This window comes from Coturnix japonica, chromosome Z, assembly GCF_001577835.2.
Source record: "Coturnix japonica isolate 7356 chromosome Z, Coturnix japonica 2.1, whole genome shotgun sequence".
Classification (NCBI taxonomy): domain Eukaryota; kingdom Metazoa; phylum Chordata; class Aves; order Galliformes; family Phasianidae; genus Coturnix; species Coturnix japonica.
Genome location: NC_029547.1, coordinates 36,591,099 through 36,605,569, shown reverse-complemented (window position 1 = coordinate 36,605,569; position 14,471 = coordinate 36,591,099). Strand labels below are relative to the sequence as shown.

At 38.9% G+C, this 14,471-nt stretch overlaps 1 protein-coding gene across 4 annotated transcripts in view; it reads right to left on the bottom strand.

Moving 5' to 3' along the window:
- NTRK2 (neurotrophic receptor tyrosine kinase 2) overlaps positions 1-14,471 on the bottom strand; it is a 205,584-nt gene that overhangs the window by 53,485 nt on the left and 137,628 nt on the right. Inside the window, exon 15 of one of the 4 annotated variants that reach the window (XM_015849249.2) lies at positions 6,376-12,751. The exons of the other annotated variants lie outside the window; for them this stretch is intronic. Coding sequence (XP_015704735.1) covers positions 12,741-12,751 — 11 coding nt within the window. The 3' untranslated portion in view covers positions 6,376-12,740. Of the gene's footprint in view, positions 1-6,375; positions 12,752-14,471 lie in introns of those variants that run through there. 4 annotated transcript variants of the gene reach the window in all.

Sequence of the window (14,471 nt, the reverse complement as noted above, 5' to 3'; positions counted from 1 at the left end):
AATACATTCAGCACACTCAGAGCTGCAGCCATTATGATACCTCATTCAGTAAGAGATAATTCCGGGAGGAGATACTCTGAAAAATGCAAGTCAAAATCTGCTTTCAGTCAGTGTCAGGATAAAGCCAATAATTTCCAAATTATTGGAAATTACTGAAAGGCCAAGAGATTACCCTGGATTTATATTGAAGAAACAGCATAGAATTTGGCTAAAGAGGTGGCATAACTGGATTACCAAAGAAGTGGTTTCAGAACATTTTCTCACAGACACACAAATACTCAAAGGGTCGTTATGCATTTTCCCTTTTTTCACTATGAATGGTGATTGTACTTGAGCTGCCATTTGTGCTTTTAGAACCACGTAATCTCACATTTAAAAGATCTTGTTTGATTTCTGTAAAAAATATTTTACATTACACTAAGAGCTAAGTCAAGTTGAAACACTTCAGACAAAAATGAAACCTAAAATATGAAGTGAGACCACACAAACTAAACAAGGGTAAATGCTGAAAATAAGCTATAGAGTTACATAATATCTATAAAGCCTTGCCCAAAGCAGCAGGCTTTCCTGGATGACTGTGGAGAGTGGGCTGGCAAGAAAGGGAACTACAGAATAGAGCTTTCTTCTCAAGGTCCCAGGGGCCCAGGGGACTAGAAGAATTGGATGTAAAGTATCTCAGACACTAACAAACTGCATGTCACATTGTAAATGATGCACTGAGGCCCTATCCTGCAAACCCTACCTTCAGGCATGGGATTTCAGTCCCCAGGCAACCAACCTTTGATGGTGAGGCTGAACACAGAGGATCTCAGCACATTCTGGAGTGGGTCCAAGCAATATGGGCAGCTCAGAATCACCTCACCACATTGAATTCACTAGATCTGGATGTGGCTGATTTCAGCCACAGACAGGAGGACACTCAATAGTACAAATTATTAAAAAGATCCTGCATGTAATTAAACAGTGAAATGCTGTGACAGAGTAAAAATGGTTTTCCCTTGGTTACAGAGCATAGGTCTGAACACTTTGCAACTACATGTGACCATTACACCACCTAAGCTGACCTTCTGCACAGCATGGAGCATACCACTGATTTAAATGACTTGTTCTTGGCAGGAAAATACCTTCTGAAAAAAGATGTGCCAGTCTTTACTAGGATGTCTGAGCTATCACTTCCCCTAATGCGCAATCATTTTCATTGCTAATAAAAATGCAGACCTCCTTTTTTTTGTTTTTTGTTTTTTGTTTTTTTTTTTTTGTTTGTTTGTTTTTGGTTTTTTTTGTTCCCTCTTAATTTTTAGCTTATCTGGCTTCTATCTACCTCCCTCAAGTTTCAGGAGACATCACAAAATACTGATACTATTCTTGCTATTGGTAAGGCAAAGAAACCGAAGCCCTTCTCAGATAAGCATTTTTTCCAGTTTGCCAGTCATTTTTATAGCTCTTCTGTGGAATAATTTTCAATATCCTTTAAAAATATTGATGTTTCCAATTATTATTATTATTTTTCATTTTATCTGTTCTGGAAGGTAATTCTTGTATCACTTTCTACTGAGTTGTGATACAAGCTTTAAATCAGCTCCTTTTGTACATCAACAATCACACTAGTCCTTTTAAGTATATGTTTCCTAAAAAAATGCAAAAATTACAAAGTTACGTGACATATATAAATGAGCATGTCTCACAGTGTGAACACCTTGCTCAGCTGCAGTATCACAAATGCCAGTTTCAGATATAGTTTTACATAGCTTATGAAAAGAACTGAGAAGAAGAGAGATCTCTATTCTTACGGAGGGGCTGCACTGCATGATGGACAGTAAGAGCCATAGCAATCAGGCTCCATCCCCACTGCTCACTGAACTATCAACACTAGAGGATTCCATAGTGTTGCATGCCCACCAAAGTCACCTGCTAAGACTCTTTTCCAAGATACTGTTAAAAATCTCACTAGTGGTACACACGTGGAACATACTGATAATGTCTGTTGTTCAAAGTGTCTAGAGAAGAGAAAAAGGATCTTTAAGATGTCAGATAACCAGACAAGGTAATATTACAGACATATTTAAAATTGCATGAGAAAAAAGCAACAGCAGATAAGATTTGTGATGTGACACAAGTTGTCATAGAAAGACATTTTAAAAAGTTTCTTCATTATGTACTCCTATCATTTTTCTTGCAATCACTATGAATCAGACCTTTCTAAGATACTGCTAGGGAAAAAAAAAAAAAAAAAAAGAAAAAAAAAAAGATGTAAATGGCTGAGTAATTGCTTAGATTGTACACCAAATTTGTACAGCATTTGTCACTCACATAAAAGGCAGGGTGGAATTTCAGAGAGAATCATGTAGCATGAAGATACAAAATCACTACAGACAGCAGACAGCAAGTCTAGCCCAATGACCTTTGGATTCTGCAGCAGCAGCATCACTACAGCCCTGTGTGCTACTGGCAGAGTAGAAATTTTGGCACACTGTGATATCTACTCTCTAATATGATAACAACATGGCATTAATAACCACCAACTTCATAAAATAAAATAAAATAAAATAAAATAAAATAAAATAAAATAAAATAAAATAAAATAAAATAAAATAAAATTAAATTAAATTAAATTAAATTAAATTAAATTAAAAAAAAACAACAACAACAAATACTTGCCTGTCAGAACTACTTGTGCGTAGAAATAATCTCAGTTCTGAAAATATTCTGATTATTTGATGTGCTTAACCCATACAACATTTATTACTTATCATTTTGTATACCTTTTTTGTGTGGTGCTGCAGCTTAGTTATTAGCATATAGCAGCAACCAATCCTCATGAAAGATCAATATCCAGCTCTTGAAAGTGCAAACAAGCAAGCAGTTTACATGTAGATAGTCTATATTTGAGACACAAATCTCTTTAATGAAACTAAAATAAGCCAACAAAAAAACTGCTTCTTATGTACTATAACACAAATCAGAGATACCAGTGGAGGACATGGAAAACAGAACATAAACTATCCACAGAGGAACTACTAGGTCAGAGAGACACTCAGATCTTTTCATTTTACCACTACAAACATGGCTTCTGAAACAGTCTGCATAGCTATCAGTGACTTTCCCAGTCTTTCAGTTATTTAATAGGCAAGCTGAAGGGGGTAATTCCATGGGCTGACGTCTTCCTTGGAAGAAAAGCCGGAGACACTTATGAAAAAAACTATAAGCACTCATTAGAATGGCATAATCCCCAGGAATTTCCTAACTGTCAGGAGATACATTTGATGATAAACCCAATAAATCTGTGACTGTTGTAGCTTTCAGTGGCTTTGTTTACAACTTAAATCCTCGCAGGCTGACCAAACTCTGCCTTTGCATAAGCACACGCACTGTAAATACTGTAAGAGGGCTCTGATGGTATCAGAGACTGTAAATACCAGTCTCAATGCACTTCTCCCAAAAAGTTACTGATAACAAAACTTAAAGACTACTGTGCAGGAGTTGCAGTATAAAATGTCCACTAGTATTATTTTATTGTAGCAAATCTTGTCTGCCTTGTACATTTAAATTAGCTGGCGAGAATGATCTCACCATCACCACCCTTCTCTTAGCTCAGGCCAGGAAATCTTTCCCTCAGCACAACACTAATCTTTATGGATCCTTTGAGCCACAGGAAGAGAAGCACTCAGCAAAGGATAGGAATGTACCATGGAGCATATCCTGTACAATAGATGCTTGCATGCGAGAAGAGCTAATAAACATAACATCTTCAAAGCATTAACTCTTTTCTACCTCTTTTTTTCAGAAACAGCATAATCTGAAAAGCATCCCAAGATGACAGTCTGGGAAGCAGGACCTGAAGGAAGTATCACACATTCAAGGACTTAGCCACATTCCAGGCTAAGTGGGCTTAAAGGTGCAATTCAAAAGAGATTGCCTCGTTTTTTATGTATGCATCATTGCTTTACTTTTCTCTTCTTATTTTAAAAGGAAAAGAAAATCATTAAGTATCTCAATATGAGGAGAACAGGAGGATTTTACTTTTGGCCTCTGAAAAAGAAATGTGAAAACCAAATCCAGCCTTTCAGTCCAGTGCAAGAGTAAACTATGTGTTTGGCTCACAGTCCCAAATTTCATCTCCTGAAAGGGGACAGAAGAGTTAATTACTAATACAGACTTAATTATCACCTTTTGCTGAATTACTTTACTGAAAGATATCGCAGCACCTGTTCTTGCCATCTTAGATGGGTAAGACTGCTCTGTTATAGCTAATTGAGTAAGAAAGGAAATTGTAAGAATAGAGAAGATATCAAAGGAGCACAACAAAATTCAGTCTTTTATACACCACTTTTAAACAATACTATTTACACTTTTTCTAGTAATTTTTGTTCAGTTTCAGAGCTCCTGCCAGAGCTCTGCACTATACTGTATGGCTTTCCATGAGGAACGCTGAATCTTCAGCATACCCATGTTTTAATTTCTTTGGACTGAAGAGGACTCACAAAAGACATGGTAACATCAAGAAAGGCAAACAAATAAGAGAAGGAACATCCTTGAGCTTTGATCAGATTTCCCATGAAAAAAAGAAAAAAGAAAAAAGAAAAAAGAAAAAAGAAAAAAGGAAAAAGGAAGGGAAGGGAAGGGAAGGGAAGGGAAGGGAAGGGAAGGGAAGGGAAGGGAAAGAAGGGAAGGGAAGGGAAGGGAAGGGGAAGGGGAAGGGAAGGGAAGGGAAGGGAAAGGGAAGGAAGAAGGAAGGGAGGAGGAAGGGAAGGAAGGGAAGGGAGGAAGAGGGAAGGGAGGGAGGGAAAGGGAAGGGAAGGGAAGGGAAGGAAGGGAAGGGGAAAGGGAAGAAAGAAAAGGAAAGGAAAGGAAAGGGAAAGGAAGGAACAGGAAAGGAAAGGAAGAAAGGAAAAGGAAGGAAGAGGAAATGGGAAAGGAAAGGAAAGGAAGGAAAAGGAAAGGAAAGGAAGGAAAGGAAAGCGAAGAAAGGAAAGGAAAGGAAAGGGACAAGGCAAAGGAAAGGAAGGAAAGGAAAGGAAAGGGAAAGGAAAGGAAAGGAACAGGAAAGCGAAAGGAAAGGAAAGGAAAGGAAAGCAAAGGAACGACGAAAGAAAGAAAAGAAGAAGAAAAGAAGAAGAAAAGAAAAGAAAAGAAAAGAAAAGAAAAGAAAAGAAAAGAAAAGAAAAGAAAAGAAAAGAAAAGAAAAGAAAAAAAGAAGACTATAGACTTTTCCTATACACTGAAAAGTAAAGAACTTCATTTTGCCCTTTTCCTCCTTCATCTGGGGTCACAGATGGGTTAGCACTGAACATTATCTGTCCTGAAAAACCCACACAATGGAAGAGACAAGCAGAACCATCTTAAAAGGTGGATGGACATGGAAAGTAGGTTTTTGTCTCTTACAGATGTATTGTCTTTCGGTTCTTCAGTTCAGCATTTAGTGCTTCCTTGGCAAGGCTACTGTTGTTCTGCTTTCCTTTCATTGACAGGCTGGTACACCTCTTTGATGGTGTGCCATCTACAGTGGCTTACATCTCCAGATGGCTTTTCCTCATTGGCCTCTGTCACAGTTTCAGAACTTCCGTTCTTACTGTTAAAAAAGGCAGATACAACTAGAAGCATACATACGCTAAGTACATCCAGAAAACTCATTTTTACTCCTGTGTTAGAAAGCTCAACCACAGCCACTAAGCAGTTTGAAGATTACTACATTGTAATAGTTCCAAAAAATGGCTCTTCAAGTTCTCACTTACGGGTCTTTCAAATGAAGTCGCAAAAGATTTACAAAACAGCAAAACAGAACACGATTAAGGTTTTTCAGGGTTAGGACTACAATGATATATCACTTTTCTTTTATCTTGTTGCATGTTCTTGGGAAGGGGATGGGGGGGGGGAATCTTCCTTCATATCAACACAAATACAGTACATGCTTAAATTTTCAAACCTAGCAAGGCCTAGCAAGGAGTACGAGAAGTCTACTTCCATTTTCTTGAGCTCTGGATATTTGTCAGCTAAAATTACATTTTCCTACATTTCAAACCAATAAAAAAGACTCCTTTGTCAGAACAAGTTTGTTGAGGGAGATGAAGTCTGCTCTACACACAGTCCCTTGCAAATAGTCTGCACAGTGTAGAACCCGTTGTCCTCTTAGCAGATCAGAGGTAATCTCATGCTCTGTATGTCCTTGTGGCTGCTGACAGCAGGTGTCAGTCATCTCGTTGACATGCAGCCCCTCTGTCCAGCCAGCAATCAAAGAAAGGGAGACAGGACATAAAGAAGGAACAGAGAGCACTCAGTTTAACTACATCCAGCAGGTTAGCAGGTCTGCTTCTCAGCCAGGTTCCTTCTGTTTAAATAAGAACTTTGGAAAGTTTCACAAACATGTACAAAATTCCCTCCCATATATCAAAAAAACCTTTATTTTAGAGAAAGAAAGTTAACACAGATGCATTAATCAAACAGTAACTGTATGATACATCAGCAGCTAATGAAAAACAAAGACCTATATTTCTTTAGGGTAAAAGCTTCCTAAAGGGTCTAGTGTGTTAATGAACTGGCAGAGCCTAGTATCAAATGCAACTACACAATCAAGCACACACTAAATGGGATCTTTTAGAGCTGTGGCCCATGAGGAGGTTGAAGACAAGTTCAGTCTCTGCCATTATGATTTCAGCGCCTAAAAGCATCTTGTTTTTGAGCTGATAATTACAGTGTGCTGAGCCAAGCAGCTGTCACTAAGGAACAGGAGCTTCCCAAATACAGCAAAATGCATGGAAGTTTACTGGTTGATTTATAGCACAATAATGAACTCAGTAACAGCCTCTTTCTGTTTTTATTTATTTATTTTTTTCCCCTTACTTCCATGCCTCAAAAGGGGGAAAAAAAGGGAACGTGTTTGAACATGTTGTTCTTGTCAGTTTCCAAGAAAGAGGAAAACACCAGACAAGGTTCAGTCAAAGGGTGCCCTCCCACAACCCACTGGTGCTGGAGAAGAGACCACTAGGCAGATACATGAGACATATATTTCCCAAAGTATACAGACTCAGTCTTGGCAGAGATGTGAACCCACATTGATGGCAGCACATACACATAGCAGAGCAACAAGAAGAAGAGCATCATAAATGGCTGAATGAACTTTATTCAGGGTCTGACATACTATGTCAGTATAATGAACATGACCTAAAAAATAGTGTTATAAGCAAACTGAGTTGGCAGCTTTGACCAATTAGTACCAGTTAATTTTATGATGATAGCTAGTATACACGTGTGATCTTCCATAAAAGCTTAATAGATGTCAGCATAAATCACAATCACCTTCCCCCTTGTACTCTTTATTCTTGGAAAGTACTTACAATTGAATCTTCTGTAATACATGCATCCTGAAGTGAATGCAAATGTCCTGGGAGCCTCTGTGAGAAATCAAAATGCATTGGCCAGAAAAGTTATTTTCTCACTTAGCTTCTCTGTGACTGTTGCTTTTTAAAAAAGCAAGTCTGTTGTGTTGCAACTACTGTAACACCAAGACATTACAGAACAGTTTAAAGAAACTGTAGCTGCACAGCAAGACAGACATAATGTTAGTTTTTTTCTCCTGTTCTTTCTGAATTTCAAGTTCTCTCACAGAGCAGATAAGTACCAGTTGCTTATATATTCATTTTGAGCAGTAACCGACACAAATGGCTGCTATACTTATTCATCTGTAATGGAGAATACCCTACATGCTTATCGGTAGAGAAAGTATTAAAAATCACATCACTTTCATTGTCAGCAGTGAATTTTTTTGTCTCAAAGTCACAGCTGGATTTTTCTCTCTAGTTGCTCAAAGCTGGCACTTGCAGCTAAGTAAATGGGTGTTGACTGTTGGTATATGTGTCTCCTGTACTGAACTAAAACTGAGATACACAAAGCGTGAGTTACTATTCAGCCCCACAGTCAGGATGTCACCATGGTAGATTAATAGACTGCTTCACAACCAGTGTCAACTAATCATTGCTTCCTGCAAGACTGCCACCAGCAGGAGGGTGATGTATTGCACCTGAGAAGAACTTCTGTTAAGCCAATTAGGCAGTTGTGATGCTTGGCTTCTGGTAGCCCAGAAATAATAAAATGGTCATCCAGCTGTTTCCAGGTCACAGTTTTTCTAATCTGCTCTTCTAGATAGAATTTTAAAGAGAAAACAAAGAGTCAGAAACTAACGTAATCAACTATAGATCATTTCCAAGATTTATTAGCTATTTTTTCCAACATCTTCCCACATACAGGATCACAGAACTATAGGGATCGGGAGGGAGCTCCGGAGATCATCTAGTCCAACCTACCTCTTAAAGCAAGTTCCCTACAGCACATTGCACAGGAAAGTGCTTAGGTGAGTTATGAATATCTCCAGAGAAGGAAACTCCACAACTTCTCTGGTCAGCTTGCTCCAGTGCTCTGTTGCACCCACAGTAAAGTTTTTCCTCATATTTGTATGCAACTACCTATGTTCCAGTTTATGCCTGCTGCCCCTTGTTCTGTGGTTGAACACCACTGAGAAGAGCCTGTCTCCTTCCACTTGTTAAGATCCCGCATCAGTCTTTTCTTCTGCAGGTTGAACAGTCCCAGGTCTCTCAGCCTTTCTTCATAAGGGAGATGCTCCAGGCCTCTAATCAACTTTGTGACCCTCCCTCTCTACAAGTTCCCCACTTCAAGGAAGATGGGGGACTTGTACAAGTTCCCCATCTTTCTTGAAGTGGGGAACCCAGACCTACCTCACTAGGGCAATGTAGAAGGGGAGGATCACCTGCCTTGTCCAGATGGCCATGCTTTTTTTAATGCACCTCAGAATACCGTTGACCCTCTTGGCCACAGGGGCACACTGCTGGCTCATGTCCAACCTGTTGTCCACCAAGACACAGAGGTTCTTCTTTGTAGAGTTCCTTTCTAGCAGGTCAGCCCCTATCCTGTGCTGGTACATATGATTATTCCCCACTACATGTAGGACTCAGCACTTGCTCTTGCTGAATCTCCTCTATGTCCAGCTCTCCAGTCTGTCCAGGCCTTTCTGAATGTCCGTCTGGTGTGTTAGCTCCTCCAGCTTCATATCATCAGCAAACTTGCTGTGGGTGCATTCTATCCTTTTGTCTAGCTCACTGATGAAGACATTGAACAAGACCACAGCCAGTACTGATACTCTAGGATAACTGCTAACTAGAGGTCTAGAACTAGACTCTGTGCTGCTGATATAATCCTTTGAGTTCAGCCAGTAAGTCAGTTCTCAGTCCATCTCAGCAGTCCATTCATCTATCTCACATTTCCTAAGCTTACCCATGAGGATGTTATGGGAGACAGTGTCAAAAGCCTTGCTGAAGTCAAGGTACACAACATCCACTGCTCTCCCTTCATCTACCCACTCAGTTTTGATACCACAGAAGGCTACCAAATCAGTAAAGTATGATTTCCCCTTGGTGAATTCAAGTTGAATACTTGATCTTCTCTTCTACTTTGCTTGGAGATGATATTCAGAATAAACTGTTCCATCCCTTTCCCAGGGATGGACATGAAGTTGACTGGCCTGTAGTTTCCCAATCCTTCCTACTTGTCCCTTCTGAAGATTAGAGTGACGCTGGCTTTCCTCCAGTCCTAAGGCACCTTTCCTGTTCTCAATTATCACCTTTCAAAGATGATTGAGAGCAGCTTGTCAGTCATTTCTGCCAGTTCCCTCAGCACTCATGGATGCATCCCATGGGTGGCCATGGACTTGTAAGCATTGCATTTGCCTAGACAATCTCTGGCCAGATTCTCCTCAGCCAAAAGGAAGTCCTCCCATCCCCAGAATCTCTTATTTTAAGGGTCTGGGATTCCTGAGGGCAGTCTTAGCAGTAAAGACTGAAGCAAAGAAGGCATTCAGTAACTCTGCCTTCTCAGTATCCTCTGTTACCAGGGCACCCAGAAACAGGCCCACATTTTCAATAGTCCTCCTTTTGCTATTGACATACAGAATCCTTTCTTGTCCTCCTTGACTACTCTCATCAGATTTAATTCTAAGTGGGCCTTAGCTTTCCTTGTTGCATCCCTACATGCCCTGGAAATTTTCCTATATTCTTCCCAAATGGAATTTTCTACATAAAAATCACAATCAACCTAAAGGCAAAAGTGCTGTTTTCACCACTGCTTCTGTCACGTTTGTTCTTCCCTTTTAACATTTTCTTCTTTATGAGAATGGTAATTCAGCCACACATTCTAAAAATATAACAGGCTCTAACTGCAAAAATAACCATACTGATTTGCATTTTTCCTCACACAGAAACTACAGAGAGGCAACACTGTTTACTTCTGAAACCTCAACAGACACACATAGAAATGGAAAGGCATTTGTCATGAGGGCTTCAGCAAACAACTTTAAGACACTTCTTCTGAGTGAATCCCTTCATCATTGTTTTCCCAACCTACAAAATAAGACCAAAAGTGCTTACCTAGCTGCCTCATAGTATTTTCTTCTGAAGATGAATTTCTTTCTATTTGCACGGTGTTACAAAGCTACGAAGTGTGTGTGTTTTACACTGGTGTTTAGAAAACAATGTTAGAAACTCCTTACAGCTGTCTTACCTTAAAATCTAGAGAAGAATGCAAGAAATACTTTCATTTATTTTTACAGACATCTGATTCTGACCTCCTCAAAGTTTAACTGCATTAAACACACACAAAAATGAAGCAACTAGAATAAAAAAAAAAAACATTCAGAAAAAGGATTTTTCAACAGCTCTGTTTCCCTTCCACTGTCTTCAGTGTAACCTTGTAAGCTGTGAAACCAACTCCACTATCACTCACAAAATGTAAACTGGGAAACTCAGTAGATCATTCTAGATTAACAGTCACAAAGAGAAACTTCTGAAGAAAGCAATTAATAAACCCAGAGCACTCTCTAATTAAAACAAGACAAAACAAACAAACAAACACAATGACAACAATACATGTGGAAGAAAATATGTGATGTCTGCTTCTCTTCTGACTGAGTTAATTCTTTCCTTATTCCAGTCTGTATGTTGTTAGTCATTAAAGTACTACTCCAGATAAAAATAAACAGGCCTTCGGGAATTAACATACCACAACCACATTTTAAAGTACTTGCTCTTGATTTCTTTCCACACCTTCACAAGTGTAAACCAATTAAGATTTCTGAACAGGAGCTACTGGAATGATTTTACTCCATATTGTGCCAAACATTCATCAGAAATGCCAGTTGTGTAAGCTGGGGAAAATGGTAAGCTGCATCTCTATGAGGTCTACTCTAGCTTAGCATCCAGACCATATCTGAGAAAAATCTCTTCTTAAATTCAGAGTATTTTAAATAGTCTTTTTGCTTATAACCAACCCAGATATATGTTAGTTACAGTAGGTGTAGTGGCTAGAGACCTTTCATTACCCCTGCTGCTACCCAGAGTATGATGTTTTCACATATGAAGCATGCTAAAAGTCATAGCTATAAACAGCTGTAATGACACTTGCTCCAGTAAACAGTTTTTAGCTCAAGGCCAGGTCTACAGGACTCCCACACAATTTCTCCAAATCAGTGACAGGCTAGTCACTGCCGTCAAGGGGAACATGTAGCATGAAGTCTCACGGAAAAGCAGTACATTTTACCTCAGGAATATAGTCCTTCTAATCTGATAAGCAATTAATGTGTATGAAAACAGAGCACATGCCTAACAGATGTGCTGAACAATGTACCTTCCACCTGTTAATTCATGTCTGCAGATAAAGTAGAGAGGAGAACCGTGGAGTTTACCATTTCCTGTGAGAAGCACAAGCCTGAACTGCCCATGAGCTTGAAAAGGAACACAAGGGAGAGACTAAGTATGGGTAGAGTGAAGTATAAACTCCAGAAATAAATGGAAGATGACTGAACTGCCCCAGCTCAACAGAAGGGGAATCTCCAGACCTCAGCTGATTTGTAGTGCTAATCAGATTTCCTGTTTTCGCACTTAAGCATTTTAGGCCCTGTTAACTTAGATTTGTTCATCTTGAACAGCCTGTTACAGCTGCTATGGAACAAGCCAAACATCTGCCCTTCAAAGACTTTGAGATTTCAAAAATCTCAACATTTTGATCAAATGCTGTTCCTAGTACAGCAGAAATTTGGCTGTATCCAAATCAGTGCCACAGACACTAACTTCTTTTCTATTACATTAGACAACCTCATTTTGGTGTGCTTAGTAAAAACAGATAGCAGCTTTTGCTGGCTTATTTATCACTACTTCTTAGTGAGTCAACTTTATTTTAGTGTCACATATTAGACAGCTGCTATCCTGTTAGAAATATTTCTGCATCCTATTGGTTGGTGATCCTACAGCTTCAAAAACTTGTGATCTCATGGAAGTCTGCAGATGTAGTTCCCTCACCCTCCCCAGCTATAGCATGGCAGTGCCTGCCAGAACACAGGCTCTGGCACAGACCTTGGAGATGGATATGGAAAGGTTACACAATTTTGCAATAAATTCTTTATGATCAAGCAGCACCAGTTAAAGCAATCACTATCCTGGCCAAAGAAATAAGTAAGCAAAAGAAAAGCAAAACAAAACAAAAACACAAATCTTCACTTTTCTGATGTCCTGTTGCATCAAAGCACAGGTTGCAACAAGCAGAGCAAGTGTAATGTGCTTCAACGTCTTTGTCAGTTGCTATGGTACAGTTTCTTATGGAAAATTCCTTGTTCTGCATGATGTTTTTCCTGCCTCATTTGGGATGGCAGAACCGTTCCTTGTGTCACCTGAGAAACCGGGCAGTCAGTTTCCACCTATTGGTGAGAAAGAAACTCATCAACAGCAGAACTCAATGGAAAATTCCTTGGGCAGACTTGTTTGCACTGGAGGCCAACAATATAGTAGAGAGGAGGACAGATGGGTCAGGAGCTGAGGGAGCCATACCACCATGCAGGAGATCTGGCTTCCTCTCCAAGGCTGGCCACAGATTTCCTGCATGAGCAGGGGCAAAGCATTAAATCTCTCGAATTTAATGAACATGGCCCAGGCTTATAATCTGCCCACAGAACAACCACCATGCTGCAGGGTATGGGAGCCTCAGCCCAAAAGCTCTTCAGGCAGCGATTATCTGCAGTATCCCACAGTGCTTTGCACAGAGAGGTGCTGTTTAGGTCTCAGGGCTCCAAAATAATGAGCACAAATAATAACAAATAATTGTGTTGTTCTCTGTTCTTAGATAAAAAGTATCAAAACAGGCAAGGTGGGAAACTCCAGCATTGTTGAATAGTCAAACAAAAAAAAAAAAACAACATTCAGCTATTAGGGGAAATGTGTAATTTGCTTATTGCATGTATTACAAACAAAAACATTGGCAGAAACAGAGTACAAAAGCAGTAGTATAGCATCACACTGGTGATATAAAGCAATTGGGTTTATGAGTTTTTCAGAAGGGGAATTTCTTTTATAGATTAGTTGGAAGTTATCCGATTTTAATGTGACATTTTTCCTGCTGGAATTTTTTTCCTTCCACTCAAAAAATAATTAAATTCCACTACTTTTGATTCATGGCAAAACCATAGCATGGTTAAAAAACAGCATTAACATTTTAATGCAGTTGGATACCTGCTGTACTCTAGAACGCCAAAATTCCCATGGGCTCCCTATGGAGATGAGAAGAGCTTTTGACCTCTTTGAGAAAATGGATTTTTAAAATAATAAATGCATGAGTGCTTGAAAAGAGTCTCTTTCACTAACTTCTATCATGAGAATGAAAAGCATTCAAGATGTAACAATGCAATTGCACTCTACGGACAAATTTTCTGTTGGTGCCAATATTTAAAGCTCCATTGACTTCAGTGGAGTTTCACCCATTATTCCATAATGTTTGGGATAGTTGGACATCTCTTACAGTAACACACAACCACCTTTCTCTTTTGGAGTCTCTCTCTCCCCCAGATGATTTCAATAGGAAAATTAATGGAAAGAAGTGTAAGAATGAAGGAAAACGTAAATGATAGCAATTGCATACAAGGAAAGACATGCAGAATTTTGATTTTGACAGCATAAAGTCAAACAAAAAATGTGACTGAAAAGTGCTAGCGATGTAAAAGACTCAGCAGAAAGATAATGTTTTAAGTTACTGTTGTGGCTTTCTGAAATAATGAAATTAAATGTTCAAAACTGAAATAATAATAAAAAAAAAATCCCCCACAAAATATCATCCAAAAAGTTTACAAACAAGTCTGAAATATTTACAAAGTGGGGTTTTTTTTGGTTTTTTTTTTTTTTTTTTTTTTTTTTTTTTTTTTGTTTCATTTAAATATAGCAAACTATTTCAATTTTGTTAATGATAGGCAGCATTCCCATTTCAGTGTTTGAGCTTGAAACAAAACTGGATTAACTGTTCTCATCTAAAACTTAGATTCTGAATTCAAAGCAGAAAGTAATTTCAAAATGCTGAAATCTCCCTTGGTAGATTTTTTTCACATGGGAGAAAAATTCTGCTTTTAACAGCTTTACTTCTGTACATTTTAA